Source organism: Dendrobates tinctorius, unplaced genomic scaffold (genome assembly GCF_039654945.1).
Source record: "Dendrobates tinctorius isolate UK_male_01 unplaced genomic scaffold, ASM3965494v1 ptg000089l, whole genome shotgun sequence".
Taxonomy (NCBI): domain Eukaryota; kingdom Metazoa; phylum Chordata; class Amphibia; order Anura; family Dendrobatidae; genus Dendrobates; species Dendrobates tinctorius.
In genome coordinates this window covers 5543363-5564326 of record NW_027361757.1, presented here as the reverse complement: position 1 = coordinate 5564326, position 20964 = coordinate 5543363, and the positions used below count along the sequence as shown (strand labels likewise).

General features: G+C 42.0%; 1 protein-coding gene across 2 annotated transcripts in view; it reads left to right on the top strand.

Annotated features, from left to right (window-relative positions):
• SCD (stearoyl-CoA desaturase) overlaps positions 1-20964 on the top strand; it is a 60581-nt gene that overhangs the window by 22816 nt on the left and 16801 nt on the right. For both annotated transcript variants that reach the window (XM_073585782.1, XM_073585781.1), the window contains exons 2-4: positions 7734-7998; positions 11662-11792; positions 13726-13931. In XM_073585782.1, coding sequence (XP_073441883.1) covers positions 7752-7998; positions 11662-11792; positions 13726-13931 — 584 coding nt within the window. In that variant the 5' untranslated portion in view covers positions 7734-7751. The remainder of the gene's footprint in view (positions 1-7733; positions 7999-11661; positions 11793-13725; positions 13932-20964) is intronic.

Sequence of the window (20964 nt, the reverse complement as noted above, 5' to 3'; positions counted from 1 at the left end):
TTGCTTAGTTACCCGCTGTGTACCTTAGATACCAGCGTGCTGGTGCAGGGAGCTGGTATCCAAGGTAAAAATCAGGTTTCTAAGCACCAGCACCCTGGTATCTAAGGTACACAGTGGGTAACTAAGTGACGCGCGCCCTTAGATACCCGCGGTTTACCTTGGATACTAGCTCCAGCTCGCTGATCGCTGGTCTCCCGCCTGCCACAAGCAGCGATGCCTGCTGGCCAGCGGGAAACCAACGATCAAAAAAATGTCCAGGGCTTTCGATCAGCAATACCCGGCAGGGGGGCCGGTCGCTGATACGTGTCACACACAGCGATATCGCTGGTGAGATTGCTGTTGCGTCACAAAACTTGTGACTCAGCAGCGATCTCGCTAGCGATCTCGCTGTGTGTGACGGGGGCTTTAGTGTATCTTATATTGTGCTATTTTTTAACTAATTTACTAGACATGTTGTTATGGTAAATCCCTCAGCACTCTGATTCTCATCCCAGGCATCTATTAAAGGGATCATTGGTACAGAAGTCAGGACAAATCCACTCAGCGCTCTGGTTCTGACGCCAGGCCACTTTAAAGGGATCCCTGGTATGGAAGTTAGGACCGTTCCACTCAGCGCTCTGGTTCTGACCCCAGGTTGACGGGATGATGTGGGATATTAGGGGTAGTAGTCTGGTGGCTCTAGCTGACGGGATGATGTGGGATATTAGGGGTAGTAGTCCGGTGGCTCTGACGGAATGATGTGGGATATTAGTGGTAGTAGTCCGGTGGCTCTGGCTGTCGGGATGATGTGGGATATTCGGGGTAGTACTCCGGTGGCTCTGGCTGACGGGACGATGTGGGATATTAGGGGTAGTAGTCTGGTAGCTCTGGCTGACGGGATGATGTGGGATATTATAGTGAATGTGGCTATGCAGAGTGGGCGGGGCTCTACACTCAGCTTTATATATATAGATATAATCATTATAATTTGTTATAACTAACCGTAGTTAGTTACTATGCCTGGGCAGCGTCGGGCTCTTCAGCTAGTAGTTAATAAAAATAAATATAAATATTTGGGCGAGCACCAGACTATAATATGAGTAGCAAAATGCCATATTTGACCTGGTCACATGTCCTCCATTATGAAAGCTCCAGTCATATTTATATTTATGTCCATTTATTTTGCCTATGCCTCCGCTCTGACACTAATTCTAATTTTTTTCTGCAATAACATGCAAATTACTTTGCCAGCCCAAAAAACCTTAATAATCCTGTACATGTGAATGTCTCATATGCTTATACAATGGTCATATTCTCCCTTCTCTTAGACTTCTCTCTGATGTTCGGATACTCTACAATTCTTCATACTTTAAAGGAATTACCTGTTCTTAAAGGTAGCTAAACTTTGTTAATTGTTCTAATATTTTTTGTCCTTAAATTCCATGCAGTTCACGCCCTAATCCTGAGACCTCCACGGATCACTCAAAAGACCATTCACAAGAATAGAGCTCAGGAGGTAGAAGTGCACAGTTATGCTTATGACTTTCCATTGGATCTGTACTCCATTCTGTGTGTTCACTCAAGCAGGAGTGTCCTCTGCTTGAGCTGAGAACTTTGCTATTGTTTTCTGAGCTATCGGTGGGTGTCTCAGAACCCGGACCTCAACTGATCTCTAGGGAATTTTGGGATCTAAAAATATACCAAAGTTAAATTATGAATCACTAAAGATTTCCCCTGATCCACTTCCTGTGGACTGAGAGCAATGAATCTTAGCACAGTTATTAGTCCTTCTCTACATAGGTGCCACCTAGGGACACACACTTCTCCCATCTCTTTAAGCAACTGTAAACATTTCGCTTGTAGGAGTTGACAGGTTGCTCCAAAAGCCATGTTGTGAATTCAGAAATCAGAATCTCATCATCTGGAAAATGCTTGCTCTTCAAAAATAAAATAAGAGCATTCGACTCGTTCTCGCTTCTGGAAAGGTGTGAGCAGCCGGGGAATCTAGCGAGCAGATACCTTATGCGTGTGAAGATGGTCTTGGATGATCTTTTCCACGGGCCCCACACTAATCTTGACATTTTGGACTAGGTGGCGAATGGTTATGCAGGGATATTCCAAAATGGCGACCTCCACTTGCTGGATGGTGTGTTCATCAATAGCAGAGTGGGGTCGCCCTGGAATTGGAGCTGTTTACACCGAAGTCCGACCACATTTGAATTGAGGATGCCAGTTCTTGACTACATCATATGATGGGAAATTATCACCATAAACCTCTTTCATCTCATCGAACGTCTCCTTTAGTGTGCGGCCTTTCAAGTAAAGGAACTTGATGACTGCTCTGTATTCCACTGGGTCCATTGTCATCCTCACACCAATTCAGCACCTGAAATTGGCACATAACCTATAGAGACTTATATCATTACACATGTGCAGTTTCAGCATCCTGTGATAAATTGAAGTGGGTCAGGGGAAATCTTTAATCTTAAAATGACTGTCTTATCTTAATGATTAAGCCCATAGATTGGGTACTTTCACACTTACTATTTTGATGCAGTGATTTAAGTTAAAAATAGTGGTGGATCCAAATTTAGAGTCTTTACTACATAATTTCCCGCACTTTAGCATCCAGTCCTGACATTTACTTTAAACAGTTTTTTTAAAAGCAGTAACAAAACAGCACCAGTAAATGCACTTCTTATGTGGATTTAAAGAGGGAACCTTTTCACCAGTTTTGTGACATAGCTGCTAAAAATATCACCTTATTCAGCGTCCGTTACTCATTCCCTAAATCTTTATAGAACCTCCTGACTCCCCTTGTATAGTCCCAAAAAAACGTTTTCATTTCTCCTGCGCTGTATGGTAATTTTCTCAGTCAGGTCCGATGGGCGTGGTTTTGGGCCTTTACGTCACTCCCTTCGGCTGTTTCTCGCCGTCCTACTTCATGGATGACGCCTCTTGCGCCGTGCGACATCACGCACCTGCTCAGAAATATTTGCTCAGACGCAAAACGTAATATTTCCGAGCAGGCGCGATAAGTCCTATGGCTATGTGAACAGTTATCCATGTCAGGAGGACGGTGAGCAGAAACCGGGAAGAGTGATGCAGAGACCGAAACCACGCCCATCAGATTGGACTGAGAAGATTACATACAGTGCGGGAGAAATTAAAAAAGCTTTTAGGGAGTATACAAGGGGAGTTGGGGTTATATAAGGAGTTGGAGTTATATAAGAGATGTCAAAAGCAATCATAAAGGATTTTGGGGATATGTCAAAAGTAAAAGAAAAGTCAAAGATGCTATAGGATTTTTACAGGATGAAAATGATGAAATGGTAAGACAGGATGTTGAGAAGGCCGAACTTTTAAATTCCTATTTTGCATCTGTTTTCTCTCAGAAAGGAAATGTAACCTCAACTGTTCTTCACTGTCCTATTAAGGGAATAGAAGAATCCAGGATATCTATAAACAGAAAGATAGTGAGGAAACACTTAGCTAACCTAAATGAATTCAAGTCTCCAGGTCCAGATGAATTACACCCCAGAGTACTGAAGGAGATAGCAGAAGAAATTTTTGAACCCCTCTCCATAATCTTTGAAAATTCTTGGAGAACAGGAGAAGTCCCAGAAGACTGGAGAAGAGCAAATGTTGTTCCTATCTTCAAAAAGGGGAAGAAGGTGGACCCAGGCAACTATAGGCCGGTGAGCCTGACTTCTATACCAGGAAAGATCTTTGAACAAATTATTAAACAACATGTATGTCAGTACCTGGATAAGAATGAAGTGATTAAACAGAGTCAGTATGGGTTTGTAACTAATAAGTCATGTCAGACTAACTTAATTTCCTTCTATGATGGAATCACTGATTGGGTGGATCAAGGAAATGCTGTAGATATAGTATATCTTGACTTCAGCAAAGCATTTGACAAAGTATCTCATACAATCCTTATTGAAAAAATGACTAAGTATGGAATGGACAAGGCAACTGTTAGGTGGATTCATAACTGGCTTAGTGATCGGACCCAAAGAGTGGTCGTAAATGGCTGCACATCCAGTTGGAAGAATGTCTCAAGTGGGGTACCACAGGGCTCTGTCCTGGGCCCTGTATTGTTCAACATCTTTATCAACGATTTAGATGAAGGAATTGAGGGTAAACTGATTAAATTTGCTGTTGACACAAAACTAGGTGGGATAGCTAATACTAGAGAAGAGAGAGAGAGGATTCAAAAAGATATAAATAAACTGGAGCAGTGGGCAGCAACTAACAGAATGGTTTTTAACAGGGAAAAATGCAAAGTACTACATCTGGGCAATAAAAATGAAAAAAGCATATACAGAATGGGAGGAATAGGGCTAAGCAACAGCACATGTGAAAAAGACTTGGGTATACTAATAGATCACAGACTGAATATGAGTCAACAGTGTGATGCAGCAGCAAAAAAGGCAAATGCAATTCTAGGATGTATTAACAGAAGCATACAGTCTAGATCACGTGAAGTCATTATTGCCCTCTACTCCTCTTTGGTCAGACCTCATCTGGAATATTGTGTCCAGTTTTGGGCACCACATTTTAAAAAAGACATCAACAAACTGGAGCAAGTTCAGAAAAGAGCGACCAGAATGGTGACTGGTCTGCAAACCCTGTCTTATGAGGAAAGGTTGCAGGATTTGGGAATGTTTAGTTTGCAAAAGAGAAGACTGAGAGGAGACTTAATAGCTGTCTACAAATATCTAAAGGGCTGTCACATTGTAGAAGGATCATCGTTATTCTCATTTGCACAAGGAAAGACTAGAAGCAATGGGATGAAACTGAATGGGAGGAGACACAGATTAGATATTAGAAAAAACTTTTTGACAGTTAGAGTGATCAATGAGTGGAACAGGCTGCCAAGAGAAGTTGTGAGTTCTCCTTCAATGGAAGTCTTCAAACAGAGGCTGGACAGACATCTGACTGGGATGATTTAGCGAATCCTGCTTTGAGCAGGGGGTTGGACCAGATGGCCCAGGAGGTCCCTTCCAACTCTATGATTCTATGATTCTATGATTTAGGGAATGCATAGCAGACGCTGAATCAGGTGATATTTTTAGCTGCTATGTCACAAAACTGGTGACAGTGTCCCTTTAATTGAAACTATACTAAAACATTCCTACAAACCTTCATACAGCCCCCTCTCTGCCTTGTAATGGTACCCCCACTTTTAATTGATGTACATAACCAGCAAAGTCTCACTTGAACAGAAAGCCTGCTCATGTGCTGCCGTAAGACTTTGCCAACTGAGTCCATAAAACCAATGTTATCTACATCAATAATAGGTGGAAGCGGCATTACAAAGGAGAGAGGGGACTCAGGGCAGAGATGCCCATTAGAATGCTTGTCGCTTATTAGAACCCCACGCGGAACAACTTCAAGTCATTTTTTATAAAGTATGCGGCTCTGCCAGCAAGTTTTACATAAAGGGCTTGTGGTAAGATTAAAAGGCTGAATTTTGTTGTAGAAGTGACTTTTATAGGGAAATCCTGATGACGGGTTCCTTTTACAAAAGTCTTGCTTAGGGCAATAGTTACAAACTTTACCTAGGTGATAGTGAAATTAATGGTTTAAACACCTGATAAGGCCAGAATAAAAGTGAAAGTGGCATCATAGTACAAAGCATCTTACTCCTAACTTTCTAAGAGAAACAAAAAACATTTAGTGACCCTTAAAGAGCCATTTATAAATAGATACCGATAGAACCCATATATAAATAATATCAGGCTAGAATTGCTCTCTGATGCCCAAACATGCCACTCGGAGTTAGATCACTTCAATAAACACACATCAAAGCTTTTTACTAGTACTAGCTTTCATAGCAGTTGACTCAAAATATGTGAAGTGACAAAGTCTGTTATAAAAAGTTCCTTTTTTAAATTTTGCTTAGAAAAAGGTACTATAAAATCAAATCATCAGTCAGATGTTAATGTGCAACCAGGCAAGTTTGTATGGATATCTTCTACTTTGCTAATTTTGTGAAAAGGTAGACTCAGATGTTCTCCCCTACCACCTTATTGTCCTTGTCTCTCCATCCCCCCTTTTCTTTCCCTTACGTTCTTCTTATACGTATCTATCTATCTATCTATCTATCTATACACACACACACACACACACAACATTTCATGAAAGTGAGTACACCTCTCACATTTTTGTAAATATTTTATACCTTTTCATGGGACAGTGCTGAAGATGTGACACTTTGATACAATGTAAAGTAGTCAGGGTACAGCTTGTATAACAGTGTCAATTTGGTGCCCTCTATATAACTCAACACACAGCCATTAATGTATAAATCGCTGCCAACAAAGGTGAAAATGGCCAAATTGTGCCCAATTAGCTATTTGCCCTCTCCGGTGTGATGTAGCTCATTAGTGTTGCAAGGTCTTAGGTGTGAATGGGGAACAGGTGTGGTAAATGTGTTGTTATTGCTCTCACACTCTTTTACAACTGGAAATTTAACATGGTACCTCATAGCAAAGAACGCTCTGAGGATCTGAAAAAAAGAATTGTTCCCTTCACTTATCCACAGTTATTTATAAAAATTACTTGGAGAGAAAAAAAAGGCTTTGTTTTAGACAATAGAAGAAAAAACAAATCTATGTGTGAATAAATTAACAGCACAGTAATCGCAGAGCTGAGTGCCTGGCCCCTGTACACTGAGGTTATAGGGGCCCCAAGTACAAAGCCTACAGCCTCTGTGAGGAGTCGTACAGACTCTGTGATACAGCATATGTAATGAAAGAAACATCTGTACGCCCCAAGGGCTTATGTACCTCTATTAATGCCCCCTTACAGTTCTGAAGTCTTCATGTAACTTTATGCATGAGGTATAACGTTAGGCTAGTTTCACATTTGCGGACGGAGGGCTGCGGACTTCCTCCGTGAAGCCCCGGCCCCGGCCGTGCCTCCTCTGGTTTGCTCTGCCTATTTCTCCGTCATTTTGAGGATGCGGCGCCCGCATAAAATTCCAACATGATGCGTTCTATGCGGGTCACCGCACCGTCAAAACGATGCATGCGGCAGCATCCGCATACTGTGGCACGACCTGCGTACCCAATGTTAAAGATACGGTACGCAGGCCGCATACAGAAATAGGCGGAACTGACCGGAGGATGCGTAGCCAGGGGCAGGGCTTCACGGAGGAGGTCCGCAGCCCTCCGTCCGCAAATGTGGAACTAGACTAAGCAAAAAATAAAAACATGCAAACTCACATTGTGATTACAGACATATAGCAACAATTTGATTACTGATTTTTAAGGCTCAGTGCCCACGATCAGGATATAGCAGCGTTTTGGATGTAGCATATTTTCACTGTGTCCAAAACCCCTTGTTTTAATAACGTAGTTAAATCCGCATGTGTTCATTGAACCATGTGGATTTACCGCATCTAGTGAGTGGCTATGGGTGAGACTACACAGCAGAGACTAGCATCTAAACTGTAGATAAATGACATGCTGTGGCTCGTAAACCCCGCACCGCAGGTGAGTTTATGCAGCGTTAAATAGAGGCACAGTGGGCATGAGATTTCTATAAACCCCATCCACTGTGCTTCTAATATAAAAAGCAGGTGAGCTTTGTCCAAAATGCTGCTCTTCCTAATCATGGGCATGTGCTTTATAAACAATCATAGACATTGTATCTGATCTGACCTTGCTATTAAATCTCAAGCATTATTGCTTAATAGAATTGAATCTTTATACCATTACCTTCTCTGTTTTTATTCTCAGTGTTGATCCACTGTCAGCATGATGTATCGGGGAAGTCAGACTGTTGAAACATATGTGGAAAATCCAATAGCTAATGGCGAGGATTGTGGACTAAATCGTGAAATGACAGATGACATATTTGACACTACTTATACTGAAAAGAAAGGTCCCAAGCCACCCATGAAAATAGTATGGAGAAATGTCATTCTGATGTCCCTGCTACATATAGGAGCATTGTACGGGCTTTGGTTTATACCGGTTGCGAAATTTGCCACTCTTGTTTGGGGTAAGACACTTTTCTACTTCTTTTTTATCATATCTATTTTCTCCTATAGTTGAAACTCCATTGTTTCCTTACTACAGTAGGATCATTGTCAAAAGACCTTGAGTATTGAGAAAAAGTTAATCTAATAGCTATTAATGTATCATTATCATGTTACTTTTGACAAAAATGTAATCCAAAGCAGCTTTCTGGATTAGGAAACTAGGTCTGATCTTTTTTTCCAGAAAGCAGCATCACTCTGTTCCTTGAAGCTAAACCCACTGATATGTGGACCTCATAGAGTAAAGTGCATGCCCTTTATATGTTTTCCACTTTGGATAATTCAATTGTGAGAAGAGTATGAGTATCAGATATTGGGTTGAAATTGAAGACTGAAGTCTTTACTTGCTACAATATTTACAAAAAAACTGACCAGCACCTCTGAAGAGAAAAATATAAAAGTGTGAACATGTGCAATTATAACTGAACAATATACAAACAAGAGAATACAGCAGCACTCTGAATGTCTTAGTGCTCACACAGTGCTGCTGTATTCTAATGTGGCAATATTTAGTAGACTTCCTGGTACTTTAACATAGCAGTCTATAGTGAGATTATTAAATTAAGCTGTATTTACATGAGCATAGTGGCTTTTATTTCTAATCACAGAATCAACCCTGTACCCGATCTGTCGCACAATCAGTGGCGGATTATAATGAGGTCAATTTGGGCAGTTGCCCCGGGCCCAGTGGGGTTAAGGGGCCCACAGCCCAGGCCAGTAAATTGCCCCATTATAATCCGCCACCGCGCAGGGCCGGATTATAGGCAGGGCAGGCGGGGCTTCAGCCCCGGGGCCCCCACCACAAGAGCTTCTAAGGGGGCCCCCACCACATTCCTGCTGGCTGCTGCAATGGCACTCCATCTTCTCCCCACCTAAAAGTGAGTGACCGTGGGGGCGGCATTATGTGCTCTGCTACCAGCAGCATCTACAAGTAGCGTGAACGCTGATGCTGCTGGTAGCATGCAAAGGCTTGTGATGAGATCACAGGAGGTAAGGTATCAGGGCCCCCGATCATGTGACCCCTGTCTCCTCCCCTCCTGTGACCTCATCACAGGTCCTGTGCGCACAGAGCACTGAGAGCAGCCATATATGTGGAGTGCGGCTCTGCGGGTGGAGGTCGGTGCTGGAGGCTCCATTATTCTCTATGTGGAGTGCGGCTCTGCGGGTGGAGGTCGGTGCTGGAGGCTCCATTATTCTCTATGTGGAGTGCGGCTCTGCGGGTGGAGGTCGGTGCTGGAGGCTCCATTATTCTCTATGTGGAGTGTGGCTCTGCGGGTGGAGGTCAGTGCTGGAGGCTCCATTATTCTCTATGTGGATTGTGGCTCTGCGGGTGGAGGTCGGTGCTGGAGGCTCCATTATTCTCTATGTGGAGTGCGGCTCTGCGGGTGGAGGTCGGTGCTGGAGGCTCCATTATTCTCTATGTGGAGTGCGGCTCTGCGGGTGGAGGTCGGTGCCGGAGGCTCCATTATTCTCTATGTGGAGTGCGGGTGGAGGTCGGTGCCGGAGGCTCCATTATTCTCTATGTAGAGTGTGGCTCTACGATTCGTGACCCCCGTCACGTGACGAGGGGGGCCCACAGAGTCTGAACTGCCCCGGGCCCTGGCTACCCTTAATCCACCCCTGCACACAATGGATACTAATGGCTCTCAAAAGATTCTATTGATTAAAAATGGGATTTAGCTATTTCTGCCAAGGTGTTTGGAATTTCCAACACAGGTGTGAAAAGATCAGTAGACTTCCAGATTATATTATCCAGAAGCTCAATGCATATTAGCTACGGTAAATAAAATTTTTTAGGGTACAATTGTTTACTGTTCTTTTGTCTTCTCCTAATAGTTTGACTAGTTGTGTACACTATCCATTTTAATAAGAAGTGCTCTGCATGTGTCATGTGACTTGTTTTGCCTTATTAAGCATCCAAAAAACTTTGAGGAAATTTAATTAGTGTTGACAGCAAGTATCTCATTATAACTTGAGTTCAAGTGGAAACAAGTAATTTGACTTTTCTAGCATGTAGTTGATGCTTTTATGAAACAGTCCCCTGTTTGTATCTGCTAAATTTTTTGCGGTAAGTAGGGGACTTAGAAGTATTTTTCAGGGAGAATGACAAGGGCTTTTAAAATATGTATTCCTTGTAGAAAAGCATTGATTTTTTACCACTGCAATGTCAGTCGATTGCATCGTCAGGAACTAATGGTTATTTACATTGATAAAAAATAAGCATAATAAAGTGTACAGTATTGTTTATTAAGTAAACTCTGGCCCAGATTCAGGGAAGGAAAATCAACATTCATTCTAGGTGAAGATAGAAAGATAATTATTCTAGCAAATAATGATAGAAATCTTGGTTAAAGTTATGGGTGAAAGGTTCATTGTTTCCATAAGTGAGCACAAAAATATTATCTGTGATTCAAAAAAAGGAGTGCAACAAAGGTATATATATTGTAGAGTTGATGCAGCCTATGTGGCTGCTATGGAACCCATGGAGAAAGGGAGTCAATTCAGACTAAGTGGTACGCAACTTGTACTTGTGCAAGACTACCCTTCTACTCATGGTCTGGTCAAATGGATGTGTCTTTGAAGGAATAGAGGGAAAACAATGTCCGATCTATCATGTCCAAATTTACTTCAAGGAGTAGTGAATTTTGAGCGCCATCATTCTGTACATGCCGCTGTTGTTGTAGTCAATGAAGACTATTTGGGAAGTTCACAAAAAGTACTCATGTAGCTCCTATTACAATAAAGATTTATTTTTAAGACTCTATACAAAACTCTACTGTATTTTTCTACCTGTCGACACATTTACTTAAGTAAAAAAGAACTAAAATTCAAATGGCTGGATTAAAGTAGAATTTTTTAAAAACCAAGTTATGAAAGACCCTATATATGAATTATATAGTCATTGTCCACAAAGAACTAATAGATTGTATTATCGTGGTATCCTGGTATCTCAATTGTTCAAAGCATTATCCTGCTAATTCAGTTATTCGGCTCTTCCTCTTTTGATGAGAAAGCAGTTCTGTTTAGCTGGGAAACATGTACAAACCTTATGACAGCCTAATAGTTGTCCTAAATATCTTTATTTTTTGCTTATGCATTTTTGTGTTTGGACAAAGAAGGTTAAAATTTGTTTTCTCCTTACAATATGTGGGTTTCTTTCTTTTTAATGAGAAGAAAATTATACTTTTGTAGGTTACCAGATCTCTAAACCTATTTTATGTGATCTCATTTTGAAAGGCATAACACTTATTTAAAGTAGATAATTGCAAATAATCCTTGGGGAAAATGCTTCTTGATGATGTAACTCAAAAAACAATAAAAATGCTCTAATCTTGCAAAATGTAGCTAGCTAAATTATCAAACCATGGCTGCTTTCCTCTGTAAATAGCGCCACACCTGTCTTTGTGGTATAGCTGCTCAGTCGTGTTTATTTCAATGTGGTTGATCAACAACACCAGACAGGACCCATAAATAAAAGTAGCACAGTTTATAGAAGAAAGTAGCCATTTTTGTCAAATTTTAGATTTCCTATTTAACTGACTTGTAACTGAAGTTTAACATCAGCTTCCGACTCACATATGCCTACCCTATATTCTTGCCAGTAATTAATCTAATCATTCCCACAGCGGTCTTATGTTTCATGTTGAGTGCCCTGGGAGTGACTGCTGGTGCCCATCGCCTCTGGAGCCATCGATCCTTTAAAGCCAAGCTGCCTCTAAGGATATTTCTGGCAGTTTCCAACACTATGGCATTTCAGGTAAATATTTTCTAGGCCCCTTAATAAACCAGAAAAGGTATAGGACCATATATAACTAAAGAACTCGCAGCAGAAAATGATTCCTCCTATTTACTAGAGATTACAATTCTTCTACTTTATGACAAACCCCTTTTGAGCTAAACTTTACTTTTGATAAGCTGGCAACCATCAGATGTTGGCCAATTCTGCAAATTTTATGCAGTAATAAGTGGGAATTTCATAACTTTCTCCACTGGTTCGTGGACAGATTGCATTTCAATCTATTCAATTGCATATGCTTCCCTGAAAAAAGTGGCACCCTGTGCACCTTGCAGACAATAATCTTCCTCCCTCCATAGAAATGTTTTTTGGAAAAAATATATGTGGTCAATTTAAGGAGCGCAATGGCTATAGAGCACAATGCAATGGATTAGTGGTAAACAAACCTTTTATTAGACCACTGTGCGTTTTGCCAGTGGACCGCTACCTTCCTCAGGTACCTTCCTCCATAGAAATGACATACCTCTTAGGCCGAGTCTAATGACGTACTGTAGTTAGTCCGAGCTGTCTTCCTATTAATGGACTTTTATCTGTGGTCAGATTAAACAGGTATTCCCATCTGAAATATTTAGTGTAGTGTCAGTGTGTTAATATACTCACCGATTGCCATCTCCTCAGGTTTCCAGCACCGTCCTGCTCTTCTTTTGAGTCCTGTGATGGCAATTCTTACGCTCCAGATCTGGAGATTTTCTTATTTTCTTTAAGAATGTTTTACTATAGAACATCATTTCTGACCATGTCCTCCCTTCACAATGACCATGGCACAGGTTTATAGGGTCTGAGTCTATTCATTAATGCTAATGTACAAGTGAATTTTCTGAAGAAAAAAAACAAAAACAGGAAGTTAGAATCTAAAAAAGCCCTTGTGGCCAGTGTGACTATTTCAAGATTTTTTTTTTTATTTTTTAATTCAGATAGTGAGATATAAAGAAAAATCCCCCCAAAACAAAATGTATTTAACATAAAAACCAGATTAAAACAATAGTTTTCTGATTATAAATTCCCTTTAAACACAACCTACTATCGCCGTACATAAGACGTAAACAACTTCAATTATAATAATGACTTTCCACAAGCCAATGAAAGCAATTATTGAATTTTTATAATGCATATAATTTAGATGTTTATGTTACTATTTTAGCCCCTGTACACGAGCTGCATCAAGGGACTTGGCTTTGTTGATAAAAAGACAGATACACAAAAGTGTTCAATGGGGGTAAAAAGTGTTATATTTATATAATTTCAGGCTGTAATAATATTCACTCAATTGTTAATGATATGTTACCAAAATGATGCCCAATATCTTTAGATTTTTTTTGTGATTCTTATGTTTATGTGACATGTAGTGATGAGTGAGTATACTCGTTGCTCGAGTTCTCCCGAGCATCCTCGGGTGTCCTCCGAGTATTTTGGCGTGCTGGACAGCCTGAATACATGTGAGGAATGCTTGTTTGTAAGGGAATCCCCACATGTATTCAGCCTGTCCAGCAGCCACAAATCATGCAGCTGTGTCGACAGAAACTAAATCTCCGAGCACGCCAAAATACTCGGAGGACACCTGAGCATGCTCGGGAAAACTCGAGCAACGAGTATAGTCGCTCATCACTAGTGACATGTTATCTTGTGCACCTGGTTTACAGCTGGTAGGAAATGCCAAGCATGATTGTGTGCCCAGACAGAGCCCAGTCTGACATGCCAATGAGCATAGTAGTCCTAAAGTTTTTGCCTCAGCTGTAGTAAGAGGAGGGAGTGAAGAGTCCCTAGAATGGCATGGCATTGCCACCAGTCTGGGATCCAAATAATACTAGTTTATAGAGACCTAAAGTACATCAAACTTCCTATTTACAAGGTGTATTATTTAATATATTTTTCTTTTTAATTTCCATTGTTCTAGAATGACATATATGAATGGGCCAGAGATCACCGTGCACATCACAAGTATTCTGAAACTGATGCAGACCCGCATAACGCAATGAGAGGTTTCTTCTTTGCCCACATTGGTTGGCTGCTAGTGAGGAAACACCCAGATGTGCTAGAAAAAGGCAAGAAGCTTGATCTAAGTGATCTCCATGCAGATAAAGTGGTGATGTTCCAAAGGAGGTAAGATACATTGGTACCTTGTGTAAAACACAGTGCATTGTATATAAAATAGTTCAATACCTGACCTTATGTAGCTAATAGGTTTCCAAGTATATAGTCATATGGAGGTTTTATTCTTTCTTTATGAGAAATAAAATCATAACATGTTATATGTACATTGTGTTGCTTCTATTAGAATTAAAGATCCTTTACATACAGCACTTGGAAGAGCACACAATACACAGAGGCCTTAAAGAGGTACTACAGGGAGGTAAAAAAAAATTGTACTGTTCCTGCCCTCAAACTATACAGATGAAATGGCAATAACACATCACACAGTAGCCTGAGAAGAGGGGTCATGGCCATGCTCCCTGTTCTCTGCAGAGAAAAAGCTATTATCAGGAGACTGGCTGATAGTAACAGCACAGAGCTGCACAATACATCTTGTGCTGCAGGGAAGGAGACATCAAGGGGCTTGCTACTGCTGCTTCTAAAAGCCAGGAGCAGGCCATGCTCCTGCCATGCCCCCTCTTCTCAGACTGGCTGTTACTCAAAGCGGGGAGCTTCATGTTACTCAAAGCGGGGAGCTTCACACTCCAGTGTGATGTATTGTTCCAGATGGGAGGGAAGAACAGTGAGTAGCAGCTCCTGTCACACTAAATTACAAGGGTTCTAAAGATAATAGAACTGCACTGGGCATCTCATCTTTATAGTTTATGAGGGCAGGGATAGTACAATTTTTTTTATCTCACTAGAGTACCCTTTAAGGCTTACAGTATTAGGATACAATATAACCACAATGCACCAAATAAAACCAAGGGGAAGAAGCCTTAAGTACCCCTATGATTTGGGGAGAGAAGTACTATGTAATTTGAAGGAGGTGTCTGGCAGTAACTTTCTCCTCTCTCCCCATTAAAAATACATGAACACACATCCAGGTGCATGTGCCTGGATAAATATCCATAGCGTCCCATTCACCTGATAAGGTCTAAGAAAAGTATAGTTTTTTAAAACTATGTCCAATGATTGGCATATGTAATTGATTATGCAGTATTATAGGTCAGTGATAATCTACAGCGTCCGCCTCCAGTAGGTGTACATTCTCAACAAAAGTGCACATCAGAGCGCATGTTCGCTCTGCCGTCACCATTGCAGTCTATTGGGAAAGTCTACTCATGTCCAGACCCAGGGGATTTCAGATGTATGTCGATACGGGGACACAAAGTAACGTGAAAGCACCCTAATCCTTTTGCATGACCAGAGGGTCAAATCCTTCGTAAAAGTTTCTGACTCGATGGCTAAATCAGAATGGAGTGCCTTGGGATCAAGACCCCCCATACACATTAGACTAATATTGGTCGCACTCGTACATTTCAAAAAGTTTGGATGCAACTTGAAGGCTATGTGCACACGCTGCGGTTTTTGCTGCGGTTCCGCTGCGGTTTTGGCCCTGCGGAACCGCAGCAGTTCCGCAGACATGGTACAGTACCATGTAACCCTATGGGTTTTCAAAACCGCAGTGCTCACGCTGCGTTTTTTTCCGCGCGGTTTTGCTGCGGTTTATAAACCGCAGCATGTCAATTGTTTCTGCGGATTCCGCTGCGGTTTCAAACCTTTAACATAGTAGAGGTGTGAAACCACAGGGCAAAACCGCAGCAAAACCGCAGGTCACTGGTGATTCCGCAGTGTGGGCACATAGCCTTATATGTTTTGGGAGCATTGGCTAAATTGTTGTGAGTGATGTCAATCCGGCATGTCAGATTTTGGACTGACAATTGCTTTGTTATGCATATGCAGGAGAAAAACAGCCGATTCTTTTTCATAGAGAACACAGTTGCAAGCTCCTGTATATGGAAGATATGGCCGAGATGGCTAACGGCTGAAGGATTGGCCATCTAATGTGCATGAAGGTCTTCATATGCAGCCAGTTAGCGCAGCTAAAAGATTAATAGCCTTAAATAATGTACATCTTGATGAGAACTTTTTCTACATAAATATTGCCAATAATACAGTGCCTTGAGAAAGTATTCGGCCCCCTTGAACTTTTCAACCTTTTACCACATATCATGCTTCAAACATAAAGATACAAAATGTAAATTTTTGGTGAAGAATCGACAACAAGTGGAACACAATTGTGAAGTTAAATGAAATTTATTGGTTATTTTAAATTTTTGTGGAAATTCAAATACTGAAAAGTGGAGCATGCAATATTATTCGGCCCCTTTACTTTCAGTGCAGCAAACTCACTCCATAAGTACATTGTGGATCTCTGAATGATCCAATGTTGTCCTAAATGACTAATGATGATAAATATAATCCACCTGTGTGTAATCAAGTCTCCGTATAAATGCACCTGCTCTGTGATAGTCTCAGGGTTCTGTTTGATGCACAGAGAGACCAAGGAACACAACAGGCAGGTTCGTGATACTGTGGAGAAGTTTAAAGCCGGATTTGGATACAAAATGATTTCCAAAACTTTAAACATTCCAAGGAGCACTGTGCAAGCGATCATATTGAAATGGAAGGAGTATCATACCACTGCAAATCTACCAAGACCCGGCCGTCCCTCTAAACTTTCATCTCAAACAAGGAGAAGACTGATCAGAGATGCAGCCAAGAGGCCCATGATCACTCTAGATGAACTGCAGAGATCTACAGCTGAGGTGGGACAGTCTGTCCATAGGACAACAATCAGTCGTACACTGCACAAATCTGGCCTTTATAGAAGAGTTGCAAGAAGAAAGAAGAAAGCCATTTCTCAAATATATACATAAAAAGTGTTGTTTAAAGTTTGCAACAAGCCACCTGGGAGGCACACCAAACATGTGGAAGAAGGTGCTCTGGTTAGATGAAACCAAAATCAAACTTTTTGGCAACAATGCCAAACGATATGTTTGGCGTAAAGGCAACACAGCTCATCACCCTGAACACACCATCCCCACTGTCAATCATGGTGGTGGTAGCATCATGGTTTGGGCCTGCTTTTCTTCAGCAGAGACAGGGAAGATGGTTAAAATTGATGGGAAAATGGATGGAGCCAAATACAGGACCATTTTTGAAGAAAACCTGTTGGAGTCTGCAAAAGACCTGAGACTGGGATGGAGATTTGTCTTCCACAAGGCAAGGATCCCAAACATAAAGCAAAATCTACAATGGAATAGTTCACAGATGAACGTATCCAGGTGTTAGAATAGCCAAGTCAAAGTCCAGACCTGAATCCAATCAAGAATCTGTGGAAAGAGCTGAAAACTGCTGTTCAGAAACGATCTCCGTCAAACCTCACTGAGCTTGAGCTGTTTGCCAAGGAAGAATGGGCAAGAATTTCAGTCTCTCGATGTACAAAACTGATAGAGACATACCCCAAGTGACTTGCAGCTATAATTGCAGCAAAAAGTGATGCAACAAAGTATTAAGTTAAAGGGGCCAAATAATATTGCACAACCACTTTTCAGTTTTTCAATTTCCACAAAAATTTAAAATAACCAATAAATTTCATTCAACTTCACAATTGTGTCCCACTTGTTGTTGATTCTTCACCAAAAATTTACATTTGGTATCTTTATATTTGAAGCATGTGGGAAAAGGTTGAAAAGTTCCAGGGGGCCGAATACTTTCGCAAGGCACTGTATATGTGTATATTGTTGTAAACTGAAATGTTTTTCTGAGGCAGCTTGAGTAAAAAAAAAAAAAATCAGAGAAGATTTTCAGAATGAATCTCAGAATGAATTCCTGCTGAGCAGACCTGTAAACTGTTCCAAAGTTCTGCATCCACCTGAATTTGAACATTGTTCTACTGTCACACTTAACTGGTTAGCTAGAATATAAATAGTCTACCAGCAAAGCAATTATAATGTAGTATTTACACCAAAGTCTTCTTTTATCATGTCAATTTTGTCAAATGTATGAAGGTGTCTATTAGAGTTGAGCGAAACGGGTCGAACAATTTCAAAAGTCGCCGACTTTTGGCAAAGTTGGGTTTCATGAAACGAAACCCGACCCTAGGATGAGGTCGGCCACGAGGTCGGCGACTTACGCGCCAAAGTCGCGTTTCAAAAGTTTGTTTAGCGCTCTTTTTCAGCCAATCAGGATCCACGGACACTGTGGGCAACGTGATGACATAGGCAGGGGTCACCACCATCTTTCAGAAGGGCATGCAAGTGATTGGCTTGCTTTGGTGGGCGTCACAGGGGTTATAAAAGGGCGTGCACGCCGACCGCCATCTTACTTCTGCCGATCTTAGCATAGGGAGAGGTTGCTGATTCTGTAGGGAAAGCGTTAGGCAGGGAAGAAGAAAAAAAAACTGCTTCTGCTGCTAGCGATTTTGCCTGTGCAACACACCAGTCACTGTGTGTGCAGTGCAAGGGGAGGCTATATTGTGGTGGATCAGCGCTGTTGGTTGTTAGGCTGCCTTCTAAGGCTTCCTGACAGCTGCATTGCTGTTTCCCCACTGCTCTGCAAACTGCTTTTTTAAAAGCAATCCCAATTTTTTTTTTTGTCCTGCTGAGGTACTGAGCGTGCATTTATTCACACCATACAGCGGTGTACGCTCCTCACACAGTACCGTGTAACGGCTGTTATCACAGCCACAGTGAAGCTATCTGTGTGTCACTGTGGAAGGATAAGTGGAGGACTTGTTCCGTTCTTACAGACCTACACTCTAGGGAGATTCCTATTCTGCCCAATTCTACAATTCACTTTTTTCACACCAGTGCCATCGAGCCTGTGACATAGCGCTCTGATATTCAGTGGGCCTCACACAATCCAAAAGTGTCCAGTGTCCACAAGTGTCTGCAGAAATTCAAAATCTCCCTTATCCTGTAGTCACTTTTTTCACACCTGTGCCATCGAGCCTGTGACATAGCGCTCTGATATTCAGTGGGCCTCACACAATCCAAAAGTGTCCAGTGTCCACAAGTGTCTGCAGAAATTCAAAATCTCCCTTATCCTGTAGTCACTTTTTTCACACCTGCTGCATCGAGCCTGTGACATAGTGCTCTGATATTCAGTGGGCCTCACACAATCCAAGTGTCCAGTTTCCACAAGTGTCTGCAGAAATTCAAAATCTCTCTTATCCTGTAGTCACTTTTTTCACACCTGTGCCATCGAGCCTGTGACATAGCGCTCTGATATTCAGTGGGCCTCACACAATCCAAAAGTGTCCAGTGTCTACAAGTGTCTGCAGAAATTCAAAATCTCCCTTATCCTGTAGTCACTTTTTTCACACCTGCTGCATCGAGCCTGTGACATAGCGCTCTGATATTCAGTGGGCCTAACACAATCCAAGTGTCCAGTTTCCACAAGTGTCTGCAGAAATTCAAAATCTCCCTTATCCTGTAGTCACTTTTTTCACACCTGTGCCATCGAGCCTGTGACATAGCGCTCTGATATTCAGTGGGCCTCACACAATCCAAAAGTGTCCAGTGTCCACAATTGTCTGCAGAAATTCAAAATCTCCCTTATCCTGTAGTCACTTTTTTCACACCTGTGCCATCGAGCCTGTGACATAGCGCTCTGATATTCAGTGGGCCTCACACAATCCAAAAGTGTCCAGTGTCCACAAGTGTCTGCAGAAATTCAAAATCTCCCTTATCCTGTAGTCACTTTTTTCACACCTGCTGCATCGAGCCTGTGACATAGCGCTCTGATATTCAGTGGGCCTCACACAATCCAAGTGTCCAGTGTCCACAAGTGTCTGCAGAAAATCTAAATCTCCCCTGTCCTATAGACACCTTGTACCTTGTTTTACATTACTATATAGTTTGTTGGATTTTGTCTACATTTCTACAAAAAATGAGGAAGGCTGGTGGAAGAGGCCGTGGAATTGGGCGGGGGTTGGCAGCTGGTAATGATGGTGTTGGTGGTGGATCTGATGGTAGTGGCAAAAGCAAAATAGGACCGAATGCAGGAGGTGTTGAGCCTGCGTCATCGTCTGGCTCCATAAGGCTTCGAAGGCTTAGTTTTCTAGGAGTTGGCAAACCGCTTTTAACGCCAGAGCATCAGGAAAAAGTTTTGTCTTACATTGCTGACTCAGTCTCCAGCTCTATCGCCTCCTCTTCTGAAGTTGTAAAAAGTAAAAGCACTGAGTCGTCATTGGAGGCTCATGTTTATGAACCACACCTTTCCTTGTGTCCTTCACCCCAACCAAAATTGAAGGATGACGCAGGCCATACTACTGATTACTCCATGGAGCTGTTTTCACATACCATGCCTGGATTATCAAGTGAAATGGTGAATTACCCAGGCCAAGATGAATCTGACATGGAGTGCACTGATGCACAGCCGCTGATAGATGATTCTGCTGGTACATTCACTCAGAGCACTACATTGTCCTCGCAGTGTACAGAGCCAGATTCTGACCCTGATGAGACTCAGGTGCCCCTTCCCGCACACTATACCACCATACACGGTGACACAGAGGAAGGTGCACATGACATTGAAGAGGAGGTGATGGATGACCCAGTTGTTGATCCAGATTGGCATCCATTGGGGGAAGAGGGTGCTGCTTCCAATAGCTCAGATGAGGAGCATCCACAGCAGACATCGACATCGCAACAGCTGTTATCTGGCAGGCCCGAAGCACTCCAAAGACAGGTTCCAAAAATCAAAAGAGTTGCTGGACAGCTTGTCCAGAGGGTCAAAACATCACAGCGTGCTAGGCCGCAAAATGTCTGCCAAAGTAGGAAGAGTGCAGTGTGGCACTTTTTTGAACAAAATCCTCATGATCAGGCCAAGGTTATCTGTAAGAAGTGCGCAAAGACCTTTAGCCGAGGGAAAAATCTGAAAAATTTGAATACCAGTTGCATGCTTAGACATTTAACCAGCATGCACTTGCAAGCGTGGACACAACACCAAACCTCAAGTGCCACATGTGCAACTGATCACAAAGAAGGTAGTCAGCAACGCTACATTGTTTCCCCCACTGTAAGCCCACCGGTTAGCACAGCAGCAAATGTTGAGGTGTCGTTGCAAGGCCACAGCAGTCAGGGAATCCCACTGTTATATCAACGAAATACTGAATCTAGGCCATCAGAAAGAACACCAACTCCATCACCAT